The 12,788-nt window shown below is 52.1% G+C and overlaps 1 protein-coding gene and 1 long non-coding RNA gene across 2 annotated transcripts in view; both read right to left on the bottom strand.

Moving 5' to 3' along the window:
* Nucleotides 1-3,572: 3,572 nt before the first annotated feature.
* On the bottom strand, nt 3,573-3,997 carry LOC116095673. Its single transcript, XR_004120681.1, has 2 exons — nt 3,966-3,997; nt 3,573-3,813 (listed from the first exon to the last, which is right to left on the bottom strand). It is a non-coding gene; the product is annotated as an uncharacterized LOC116095673 (long non-coding RNA).
* A 7,526-nt stretch (nt 3,998-11,523) lies between these two features.
* Nucleotides 11,524-12,788, bottom strand: part of Fbxo2 (F-box protein 2) — a 6,004-nt gene continuing 4,739 nt past the window's right edge. The window contains exons 5-6 of the mRNA XM_031376989.1: nt 12,184-12,313; nt 11,524-11,978 (exon numbers count right to left, since the gene is read on the bottom strand). Coding sequence (XP_031232849.1) covers nt 11,844-11,978; nt 12,184-12,313 — 265 coding nt within the window. The 3' untranslated portion in view covers nt 11,524-11,843. The remainder of the gene's footprint in view (nt 11,979-12,183; nt 12,314-12,788) is intronic.

Below are 12,788 nucleotides of genomic sequence, written 5' to 3'. Positions count from 1 at the left end.
GAGAGGCGTAAATCAAACCTGGCACCTCATAGTCCTCCGGACACTGCTCTTTCCAGAACCTGCCCTCTGCCCCTTCAGATCTCCAATCCCAGACTTTCCTGCCCTTCTGGACTGGGGTGATAGACAGCAACCCCACACCTGATGATATTGACATCCCAGCCTTCTTACTTAGTCTCTTTCCTATTGGTCAACATACAATAGCCCTTCAATAATTATCTACTGGATGAACAAAGAGTGAAGGAAGGTGTCTGTGATAGAGTTGGTACAGCTGCCCAGCATGCGTTAAATGCTGGGTTAGATCCCTGACAATCCATAACCGGGTAATTCCAGCACTGGGGAGGTGGTGGCCGGAGGGTCAGTCTCTCTAGATAATCCTTGGCCATGTGGAGAATTTGAGGCCAGAGTGAACTGCATGAGACCCTGTTTTAGAAGAAGGAGAAGAGGAAGAGGAGGAAGTGGGGAGACTTCTCAACTCTCTCTGCCTCGTTCTGTCTTTAATCTCTTCAAAGATGCCCCCACCCCACGTTTCCTCTCAGCAGCCATTGTGACTCAGAGCTCACCGGGTCACACAGATTTCTAGCACCTAGAGTCAAGCATAACTTTGAGTTTTGTTTGTTTATTCTTCTTTTTTCTTTCCTCCCACTCTACCCTCAAATCCCCTCCCCCACTCCAGATGACAGGCATCTGCAGCACGGTGACTCCTGAGTCCACTGACCTCCAGGGCAGCACAGAATAGCTCTTGGCCAGGCTTCCAGATGCAGAGGCAGGAGAATAGGTGGTCTGAGGGGGGGCTAGTGGGCTTTCCGGTTGCCTGGACACCTCATGGAGGAACGGGGTTCTGAGGACTTGCGTGTGTAGGTATCTTTGTAGGGAAAAGAACCCTGAACTTGGGAAGAGTGAAAGGTCCCACACCCAAATTTCCAGCAAAGGCAGCAGGAGGCAGCATGGCCTGCCCACAGCTAGTCTTCCTCCTGTCTATCTGACATTCAAGATTTCCTCTAACAAGCAGAGAATATGAAAGAAAGGGACCTCAGCCGGGCAGTGGTGGCGCACGCCTTTAATCCCAGCACTTGGGAGGCAGAGGCAGGCAGATTTCTGAGTTCGAGGCCAGCCTGCTCAACAGAGTGAGTTCTGGGACAGCCAGAGCTACACAGAGAAAACCAAAAAAAGAAAAGAAAAAAGAAAAGAAAAGAAAAGAAAAGCGGGACCCCAAATGGCTGAGGTTCTGTGATTGTCTTTGGTCACAGGAATTGTGGGTGTGTGACACTCCTAAAAAGGAGGTTAGGAGGCAGGGCTTTCACCCCTGGAGGCAAAAGAGACCTTCTGGAGGAAAGCCCTGCAGCTTGAGGCTACCCTGGTGCTGAGTGGAGAGAGAGCAGAAGTGTGTGGAGGTGAGGCAGGGGCTGAGCTCTGAGCCCAAACCTCCCAGCCCCCATCCAGAGCCTTCAGTACTGGGCAGCCATGGAAGCTGGAGCTCAGCAGGACCAGAGAAGTTATTAATCGCTCCACGATGCCGCAGGCCACGGTCCATTTGCTGTTTCTCTTGGTCTGTTTTGAAACTGTGAAATGAGACCCAGTCTTCAAGGCTGCTGAAATAACCATCCCCGATTCTGACATTTAAATTACAGATGGCATTTTCAATTAAACAGGCGCTCTCAGCAGGTTTAATTTAGCTATCAGTTCTGGTCTGTTCTTTAAGTGCTTAAAGGGGGTTGGTGGGGAGACCGATAGTGAATTCTAGGTCTCTTTCTAGAAGCTGGAAATGGGGACACACAATCCCATGTCCTAGCTCCCTCGGGGACTCACGTGGCTTCCTGGGAATAGGCACACTATGATCCCTTCCCTCTACCTCCATGCGTGTGTACCCAGGAGTGCTAGGGGATCTGAGATCCAACCTCTCAGAGGGATGGGAGCAGCCTCGGGGCCTCAGTGTCTACTGGGTGCAGAGGCCATGCCTCCCCCATCAGATTAGAGAAACTCAGGCGGAAGTGTGGTTTTGTACTAACTAGCTATATGATGGCGTGTGTAACCCCGTCAGATCTGTTGAACCTCAGTTCTCTCCTGTACATGAGAAGGTAGAAGCAGATGAGAGAGCAGTATACTCGCCCCAGAAATATGACCAACTGAGTCCAATTCTGGAAGATGCTATACAGAGAACTAACTCCTGAAAGTTACCCTCTGACTCCTACATAACTTCCCTGGCATGTTCGTGTATGTGAACACACACACACACACACACACACACACACATTAAGTATACAGACAACCGTCCCAGCATACCTTCACTACGTAAACTCAGGTGTGATGGCTAACCTTGGGTGTCAACGTCATTACCTCTGGAACAACTAGAGCCCAAGTCCCTGGGCACTCCTGTGAGGGGTCTTCTGAGATGCATTTGAAGCAGAAGGACCCATCCTAAATCCGGGCCATGCCTTCTGGTGGCAGCCTACCTTAAAAAACATGGGTCCTTTGCTTTTGGCCTGCTTGCCCTCACTCTTGCTGGCAAGTTCATCTATCCTGTGGCTGAGGCATTCCTTCACCTGTATCAGAGTCAACATCATCGGGGCTTCAGTGCAGACTAAGGATTAGCAGGTCTCTGAGAGTCCTCCAGAAAGCCAACGCCAGATTGAGAGTGCTGAGACACCCAGCTTCTCTGACTAAACAGCTACAACTACCGCGTTCTCTGCCTTTTAATCAAGAGGCGTTGTTGAACTACCCAGAGCACAACTTACAGAGCAGCCTAATCCGTCCCCTTTCCCTGTAAATGCCGATCCTATCCGTTCTGCGTCTGTAGGGGACTCTGACTAATGTGCCAAGTTTGCTTTAGTTGGCCACTTGGAGTGACAAATGTTTCTGTCATTTGTAGCTGCCAGGGTGGCAATCCAAGATTTTATTTAGCATCACTGGGAGCGGGGTCAGGAAGCCGAGGCCCAGAGAGATGGAGCTCGGTGCCCCGGGTCACACAGCTTATAGATTCAGTGATTCCAAGTGGGAAGTGTTTGCTCAGAGCCAACAGCGCTCAATCTGGGCTTCCCGGAGAGGGAGAGGGATGAGGAGGCGTTTCTAGCAAGGCCCGGAGGACAGGGACTGAAAGGTACCAGGTTGCCATGGTTACCTGCTCACTGTGTGGCCTCAGACAGACAACCTGGCCTCTCTGAGCCTCGGGCTGGGAACAAAGCATTTCGCCCCAGCTGAGCACAGGGGAACTCTGCAGCAGGAAAGCGGGTTGTCCCTCGCTCCCTCCCTGGACCCCTGCCAGCAGCTGAAGCCCCTAAGGCTGTCGGACCCCCTCTCCACCAATACACACTCCACCTGGTTTTAAACATCTCTCAAAGCTTCGATTCAATTTGGGAGAACTCCGCAGCTCTGCAGTGCAGAATTCATCAGCCGAGGAGGCTGCTTTCGGGGGAATAATTCATTTTTCTGGTGTCGGCGAGCAGAGTAATTGGTCCGGGGGCTGGCGCTCCCTCCCTCCGGCGCTCCCTCCCCGGGATGGTCTGATTTCAAACGCAGCCCGATACTGTTAGGTCAAAGGCTCTGCAATAAATAGGAGGGGGCTTCTGCCTCATAGATTGGATTATTCCACTCGCTGGTGACGAGCAAGAGGATTTAATTCCCCTGGAAACGCCAGCCGAGAAAATCATTTTCCCCGCCCGATTCCCTCTTTCTTGTTTTCCGGTTTTTTTTTCTTTCTTTCTTTTTCTTCCCTGAGGTATCTGTCTTTAAGAAGCTTTGAGAGTCTCCAGACAAGGTCTTCGTCCTCCTCACACACACCACTGCCTGAAGCCATCTCCTCCCACACTCAATCACCGTCTAAGGACAGAAGGGAATCCACAAGCGTCCCTGTCCCACCATAGAACACTAATGGGTCAGGAAGACCCTGTGGCCAGGAAGGGCCAGGGAGCCCAGGTTCCCTAACAGGGAAGTTCTTTGTCTCTGCATTCAGAGGCTAAGGGTCCACTCACCTTCTCCTTCATGAAGCCCTCCCTGACTGACCATCCAAACTCAAGAGGCTCTTCCCTCACAGCTCGTTCACTGTCTCACACCTGTCTATGACAGAGGAGATGAGTCACAGAGTAGGCAATTCCCCTTTAAAAAAAAAAAAAAAAAAAAGCCGGGCAGTGGTGGTGCACGCCTTTAATCCCAGCACTTAGGAGGCATAAGCAGGTGGATTACTGAGTTCGAGGCCAGCCTGGTCTACAGAGTGAGTTCCAGCAGGACAGTCAGGGATACACAGAGAAACCCTGTCTCAAAAAAAAAAAAAAAGGTCTGTCTCTCACAGTCTGAGCTTCCAGGAGTGAGTGAGCTTCCTTTGAGTCATAGTTGTCTCCTGGGAGCATAACAAGCTATCTGGCATACAGAAGGGACTTAATAAGTGCTTGAGTACTAAGTGAGTCCACCTATGAGCAGGTGTATCCCCCAGTGTAGGAAACACTGTGGGGTGCAGGAAACCCCTTAACCTCTACATGATCCCCCCTGCTCTCCTGGGATTGGCATCCACTGAGTCCAGCATCCCTGTTGTGTGACACAGAGCCATGCTGTCCCTCTCTGAACCTCCAGGTGGAATGACCTAGTACAGAACTTTACTGAGTGGATTAAATGTGACCAGAGATGAACAGTGCTTAGCACACCAGGCACACAGCTGTGACATATCCTGGATGGTTCAACTGCACCTCAGGGACGTTTTTGTTGTGTTCAGAAAATATCAATGACTCACGGATCAAAGTCAATGAAGCTGTGCTCTCCCGATGGGGTAGCAGGCTTCCCACAGAGCGGGAGGAGAAGGTGAGCCACAGGCCTGTGAGGGGATCCACACGTCCCACTGACAGCATGGCTCAGAGCCAGAAAGAAGGGGTGTGTCTGCCACAGTGTCCCATCAGCCCAAAACAGGGCTCCATCCAGCCACAAGATGTGTACCACAGCCCTGTGGGAAGGATGTGTGGCTTGGGGGCCCCTGTGGCTCTACAGGGTACAGTGGGGGTGCTCTTTGAACCCCAGCTTCTACCCATACATGTCAGGGTGACAAAGGGAAGACCCTGGGAGTGTTGTGAAGGGAAGTGGACAGCAACTCAGACAGATAGTGTGGGAGATCCATGAAGGGTGCAGCCCAGCCCTGTTCTCCTCCCACAGCCCACAGTGTGTGGTGTACCTCAGGCAGGTTAGCCTGAGCAACATCAGGGTGGAACCCTCGGCATCCAGATTGTACCTTTATTTCTATAGAGAGCTATAGAGAGAAGCAAACCCAGGGGAGGCCCTGGTGTGTCTGCAACCCCCGCTCCTTTTTCTCTCTGTGCTGGGGGTAAAACCCGGAGCCCCCATACCCATTGGACAAGTGCTCTATACCAGCCGTTTTCATTTCTTGGGTGTTTGTTTGTTTGTTTGTTTGTTTTTCAAGACAGGGTTTCTCTGTGTAGCCCTGGCTGTCCTGGAACTTCCTCTGTAGACCAGGCTGGCCTTGAACTCAGAAATCCGTCTGCCTCTGCCGCCCAAGTGCTGGGACTAAAGGCGTACACCACCACTGCCCGGCCCTCATTTCTTGTTTTTGAGACTGAGTTTGCCTAATTGCCCTCATTCTGTGTCGCCCAGGCTAGCAATGAACTTGCTCTGTAGCCCAGTCTGGCCTAGAACTTACTATTCTGTTTCAGCCTTCCCAGGATCTAGGATTACAGGCCTGAGCTAAATGTGTGCTCATGTCCCTAGACACGAGGCTCTCCTGGCCCCTGGAAGAAAAAGAAAGAGGGGAGGTCAGGGGACAGGACGTTGACCCCACATTCACTGATGGAAGGTAGCCCAAAAAGCATGAAAGGGTCCCAGATGGCATGAGATGGATGTGATCATGTGGCTTGGCCTCGGGAAGCAAATGCAGGGTACAGGTTTGGAAGTGGGGGTGGGGGTGGAGGGGGGCTCCAAAGAGCTCCCATCTGACCACATCACCACGTGGCTGGTTCTCCACACGGAGGTTCCACCATCCTCACACCCCCTTCCCCATCCAGGCAGTTCTTCCTGATAGCTCCCTGAATCTCTCCTGCTGTGTCAGCACAGCCCTAAGCTGAAGCACCCTTAGTTGTCTGCCGAGCTGACAGCAGCTTTAACTCAGCGAGATAATCCTACCAGCAATTAATTGGCTTTTGTTGGAAGAGAATGAATACCATCTTGTCTTAATCTTCTGAATTATTCTCCCTGCTCAGCAGAGTCAACACAAGATTAGGTTTAATTTGGGGGAAGGAAGGGGGGACAGTAGACTCATTACTCACTAGGAGATTAGATAGGATCTGTCTGGGTACCCTAAGCTTTCTTCAGCCACGAGGGCTTGATGAAGGCCCGGGGCTCTGCTGGGGTGCAGACACTCCTGAAGACCACCTCCAAGGCCCTTTAGGTCCTGTAAGACTCAGGCCTGAACCTAAACCAAGCATGGTGGGACACACCTGCAATCCCAGGAACAGAGAGCAGAGGCAGGAGAAGCAGACACTCATTGTCAGCCTCAGGCCAGCCTGGGATACTTGAAAGTCTGTCTCAAAACAACAAGAGACAAGTTGCATGGAGAGACCCCAAGGTTGAGCCTCTTCAAAGTCCCCGAGGATGGAGACTGAGCCCTCCACAAGGCGCCTTATTGGGCTTTGGATTCAAATCGCAGGCCTGAGGCCGCCAAGCTAAGGACTGCCTTGATGATGCTGCCATCTGGTGGGCATTAGAGGAACTGCACTTTGCTCCCTTCTCAAATCTCTAATTTACAAGACAAACTAGAAAAGAAAGAGAATCTAGAAAGACAGATCTGCGGCTAAGAGCACTGACTGTTTTTCCAAGGATTCTGGGTTCATTTCTCAGCATCCACACGGTGGCTCACAACCATCTGAACTCCAACTCTAGGGCATCCAGTGCCCTCTTTGGGTCTTCTTTGACATACATAGACATACATGCAGGCAAAACACCCATGCACATATAATTAATTAATTAATTAAAAAGAGACCTTTCTGTTACAAAGCTATTAAACAGAGATAACCACCAGGAATCTACAAGGAAATCCATTTTACATCCTATGACACTTTTTTTTAGATTTATTTACTATTATATATATCTAAGTACATTTTAGCTATCTTCAGACACCCCAGAAGAGGGTATCAGATCTCATTACAGATGGTTGTGAGCCACCATATAGTTGCTGGGAATTGAACTCAGAACCTCTGGAAGAGCAGTCAGTGCACTTAACCGCTGAGCCATCTCTCCAGCCCCCTATGACACTTTAGTTAAAATGTCTTGGCACCCCTAATGCTCATTCGATCTGCCGGGGTATGCCCCATGCCAAACCCTGAAGTCACCTTCCACATCATGTCCATCTCAGCCCCTAGCTCATCCTTGCTCTGGCTCCAGTAGGAGCCCATGTCTGATCCTGCACGGCGATGACTTAGATCATTGCCTGAGCTGGAAACCACCTCCCCTATCCTCAGGAACATCCGGCCTCCCCCACCTATGACAAGCTAATACTGTTTTTTGGGTTTTGGAGGGGGGGGTTGGGTGGGGGTTGGTATTCTTGAGACAAGGTTTCTCTGTGTAGTCCTGGCTGTCCTGGAACTCACTCTGTAGACCAGGCTGGCCTCAAACTCAGAAATCTGCCTGCCTCTGCCTCCCAGGTGCTGGGGTTAAAGGCGTGCACCACCACCGCCTGGCCGACAAGCTAATACTGTTAACAGCTCCTAAGATCACGCAGGAGACAATCTCTGGGCTTGTCCACGAGGGAGTTTCTTGATTGGGTTCAGTGAGGTGGGTAGATCCACCCTGAATGTGGGCATCGCCATTCCTCGGCCTGGGGGTCCTGGTGGGGAGAAAAGGAGAAAAGCAGGACGTCCTGACTGGGGATGCAGCTCTACAGCCACCTCACACTCCTGCCTCCAGCCTCCACGCTGAATTGTCCCAAGCCTTGGAAGACTGTGACTCCAACTGTGAACCTGAGCAAGCCCTCCTCCCCTGAAGTGCCTTTTGGCTTGTCAGGTCTTTTGTTTCAGCAACTGAACAGTAACTGATACACATGATGCATGACTGTCTCCCAGAAACGGCTGGTGAGCAGGTGGGATGGACCTGCCTGACTCTTTGGGGGAGATGGGTTCGAGACAGGGTTTCTCTGTGTAACAGAACCCTGGCTGTCCTGGACTCTTTGTAGACCAGGCTTGCCCGGCATTTACAGCGACCTGCCTGCCTCTGCTTCCTGAGTGCTGGGATTCAAGGCGGGCTCCACCACCCAGCCTGAACCTGAGCTTTAACAATGAAAACCAGCCCTGGAGTCCTCAGCCTGTGCCTGTTGCCGCTGCGGACACTGCGGTGACAGCACCGTCATGAGTGCTACCTCTGGAAATGTGACCACACGGGCAAGTCTGCAAACTGCTGCGGTCTCTTCCCCGTTCCCAGTAACTTCCTGTCCCTACCGGAAGCTCATGTCACCCGGTCTCCCTGCAGTACTCACACCATGTAGCACCGTACACAGTGCGTCCTCGGGAGATTCTCTGGGTTAGCACCTGCATCTCCAAGCTCACGCCAAACTGTGTGCCCATTGCTCCAGGCATGCTGGCCGCTTTCCTGATGGGTAGGTAACTTCATTCCCAGCCCAGGGCCTCTGCGTTTGCTGCCTCTTTGGTGGTGTTCTCCTAGACCTCTGTATGGCCGGGGCCTGCTCATTGGCTTCAAAGGTCCCTTCACAAAGATCCTTCCTGATGTGCGCTTGGCCGAGCAACCCTGTCATCCTTAGCCCTCCTTTGTTGGCACCCCTGTGGAGACCAGGTCCCTGAGTAGCTGGGTATAATCCTGCTTCTATGTGACCTCGGGGAAATTGCCTGCCTGTCTGTGCTTTGTCTCATTCGTAAAAGAAAGAAAGAGAAAAAGAAATAACAGGGACTGGAGAGATGGCTCAGCACTTAAGAGCACTTGCTGTTCTTCCAGAGGACTCAAGTTCCCTTTCCAGAACCCCCACCAGGAGGCTCACAACTAATGGTCAGTTCCACTCCAGGGGATCGGGTGCTATCCGGCATCTGCACACACGTGGCTTACACACAGAGAGACATATACAAATATGGGAAATAAAAATTGATATTTAAAATAATTTTTATCTTTTTTGCTATTGTTTTTGATTTGGGGTTTTATGGAGAAGGGGGTTGTGGTTTTCTGTTTGTTTTGCTTTGTTTAGAGACAGGGTCTCATTGTCTAACTCTGTTGGGTTTAAAGATATATACAACCATACCCAGACATTAAAAGAAACTAATTGTCACTGGGCATTGGTGGTTCACGCCTTTAATCCCAGCACTCGGGAGGCAGAAGCAGGTGGATCTCTGGGAGTTTGAGGCCAGCCTGCTCTACAGAGTGAGTTCCAGGACAGCCAAAGCTACACAAAGAGACCCTGTCACAGAAAAACAAAACAAAACAAAAAACAAGCAAACAAACAAAACAAAACAAGCATAAGTTAGTAATTGTCCCCGTCTGGCTATTGTGACGCACAGCTCTTAAAGGGCACCTGCTGTGTAGGGAGAGTCGCCTCAGTTGGCTGCTAGCTTCATCTGATTGTTTGTAGTCGGTGGTTCTCCCTCTACAGTGTGAATGCCAGCAGAAGCTGACTGTGATCTCTGTCTGACACGTAGTAGGAACTCATATTCAGTAGCAATACATATTCAACTTGTTACCGAGAGACAGAGAGAGAGAGAGAGAGAGAGAGAGAGAGAGAGAGCGAGCGCACTTGGGTGCCACCTGCTGGCAACACGTGGAGTTTTCTTTTAGGAACGCTGACCTCAGCTCCCCCACGAGGCTCCTTCTGTCCAGGGTGAGCTCAGGCCAGTTGAAGATTAAGAATCATAGTTCCCCAATGGGGACTGTATTTCTATGTTGATTCTGGGTGCCACTTGCCACCTTATTCTGTTTCATGTTAGGGAAAGGTGGTGACAGTCTCTCTTCATCTCTGAGTGGAAGGCAAGCACCCTGTGCTCCAGAACTCATACTTCACCTCCCCCAGCAACACAACCTCCATGCCGCCACATCTCTGTCAACCAACTGGTCTCCCCAAACTACTGAATTTAGCTGTCACTCCACACTTCAGCCAACTTCTCAGGTCTCTTTGGTGGGTTCCTGACCCTTGAGAAGCCATTTTTGCCTGGAGGCAGAAAGGACTACTTCAGTACTTTGGGCTCCCTCCTCTGAGCCAGGTAGGCTCCACACACATATAAGAGTCCTTTGCCCTAAAGCGCCACCTTACCTAATATTCATCTCAACCCAGGAGCTCACTCGTGCGTTCACACTTCCTTCCATTATGCTGGGCCCAAGGCCACCAATTGCTTCTCTTATGATTAGCAACTAAGGTGGGTGTAGACCTTGCCTTCCCCTCAGACTCGGGGTCCCCTTAGAAAGGACTGGGGTGAACAGGGGAATTGGAGAGTTTCCAGTGTGACTGGAGAGATGGCTTGGAGGTTAGGAGCCCTTGTTCCTTCTTCCAGAGGAATCACATTCAGATCCCAGCAGTCATGTCAGGCTCACAACCACCTATACTTCCAAATGGGGATAATCTGATGCTTTTCTTTTATGGGCACCAGAACATGTCACACACACACACACACACACACACACGCGCGCGCGCGCGCGCGCGCGCATGTAAACCTGGAAGGCCCAAGACAGAGACTTAGCAGCAATTAGAAGGATCGAGGCACTGAGGCAAGCAAGCCCCAGCTCAGGTGGCTGTCCCACCTCACCAGCAGGTGGCACCAAACCTCAGAATAAAATGTGAAAGCAGAGCTGGGGAAGGGGGAGTGGGGCATCACGGTGGCTCTATTAGGACAACAGTGACAAGACCTCTCCTCACCCCAGTCAGTCATGGAGCATTCCAGGAAGAAGCTGAAATGCCAGAGGCAAGTAAACTAAACCTACAGCCTAACACACACACACACACACACACACACACACACACACACACACACACACACGGCAGCCAGCTTGTACATAAAAACCAATCCTGTCCTGGCCAGGAAGGTGAGTATGAAGCAGGGATGAATAAAAAGAGTAGCCAAGACACTTCCTCCCAGTGTGCATGCTCTCTCTGTCTCCGTGTGTGTGTGTGTGTGTGTGTGTGTGTGTGTGTGTGTGTGTGTGTGTGTATGTGGTCTCTAAGTCCAGGAGAATGCATATCCAGACCTGGTGGGGTCACTGCCAAACTGCTCCAGAGAGGGAGAGGAACTGCGCAGCAAGACACAGCCTAACTACTGGGCCAACAGGGCCTGTTGGGCAGGCACCCCACACTCCTTTACCAAGCCCTGTTGTGGATTCTGGGCAGCTTGGATGTCCTCAGGCGCCAGGCTCAGCCAGCCCCTCCTTAGACTCACAATCCTAGCCTTTGTCCACTGGCCTGCCCAGGCCCAGCTGGCCCCACACCAACCCAAGAGCCCCTGGAAACCCGAGCAGCTGGACTGCCACCAAGTACTTTTCCAGGCCGGGCCAGGGTCCCTGGGGAGACGGAGCGCGATGGGGTGGGGAGATGTCCATTCATCTGAGCGTCCATTGTTGCCTTCTTTGGACAAATATTTATTGAGTGCCCACTTTGAGGCAGGCACAATGCTAGGTGCGCGGGATCCAGCAGCAGCCCCATACCCACCTCGGATCGTACATTCTAGAAGCGACTGCCCGTGGAGATGCAAATGGAAGCCATCCCACAGTAAAGCAACAAGTCCTTCTCTCCCCTCGGGGACCAGACTGGAGGAAGGGGCGGGAGGAGGCAGGTGCAAGGCGTGGACGAGGCAGGTGAGGATGCTACCAACTAAATTAAGGCCTTTCTACCCCAGGATTCTGCCCTAGAGGGCGGATGTCGGGGTGGGGGAGGTCGCTCAGGGTTCCACCCACACGCTACTGTTGGTCACCCGGGCCCCGAACCAGCCCTTCCAGTAGACCGAGTCCTGCCCTCCGTGCTCGAAACGGACAAAGCGGACTCCTGGCCCGTAGTCAGTGAAGGTGTGGGAGATCTGCGGGTGGAAGGATATCGCGTCAGCCTCAGGGGTCTAAGGCTGTCCCTGCCGTCCCACTCGGGCGCAGCAGCCCCACCCCAGCTCTGATTGCGGGCTCCACAAGCTGGGAACCACCCGCTCAGCGCCCAAGCGCGGTGGAGGGAGTTTCCACAAACTCCACCCGGGATGTCCCCGCCCTGCCCCCTCAGCCCAGCAGCATCACCTCCATCCAGCTGCCATCCTCTGGCACAGCCACCTGTCCCGTAGTGAACTCCGCCAGCACATCTTCGTGCTCCGACAGCAGCCTCACAGTGAGCTCGTACAGGCTGCCCGCATCCGTGCGACCCGAGTACCTGCAGGGGAGTGCGGGGCACAGGCCTCATCTGCTGAGAGCCTCACTCTGCCAGAGATCTCTTTTACCCAGCCCTGCATCCCTGCCGGGCCAGTGCCCCCAGTGTCCCCATTTCACAGATAAAGAAGTTGCGGCCACAGAGGAGAGGAGACTGGACCCCCAGAGCCAAACTCAAAACGAGCCAGACCCAACCAAAGACATCCTAGAGGATACACAAGTGTGTGTGTGTGTGTGTGTGTGTGTGTGTGTGTGTACATGTAGGTGGTAAGCAAGCCTTAACTTATTAGTAGTATTTGGGAGGGGGGGGTCTTAGTATTATTTTTGCCTTGCCTTAAGCATGAGAATGTGCATACCCATTCGCTAACATTTTAAACTCAAGACAGGAATAGCTTTCCACCCATTGCCAACCCTTGCAGACCCGTGTCCCATGTGGCCACAACACTGAAAGTGTGGCACGCTCTTAATCCCTCCACCAC

This window comes from Mastomys coucha, unplaced genomic scaffold (assembly GCF_008632895.1).
Source record: "Mastomys coucha isolate ucsf_1 unplaced genomic scaffold, UCSF_Mcou_1 pScaffold18, whole genome shotgun sequence".
In the NCBI taxonomy this organism is placed as follows: domain Eukaryota; kingdom Metazoa; phylum Chordata; class Mammalia; order Rodentia; family Muridae; genus Mastomys; species Mastomys coucha.
The sequence above is the reverse complement of the archived record's forward strand: the minus strand, read 5'-3'. Positions and strand labels throughout refer to the sequence as shown.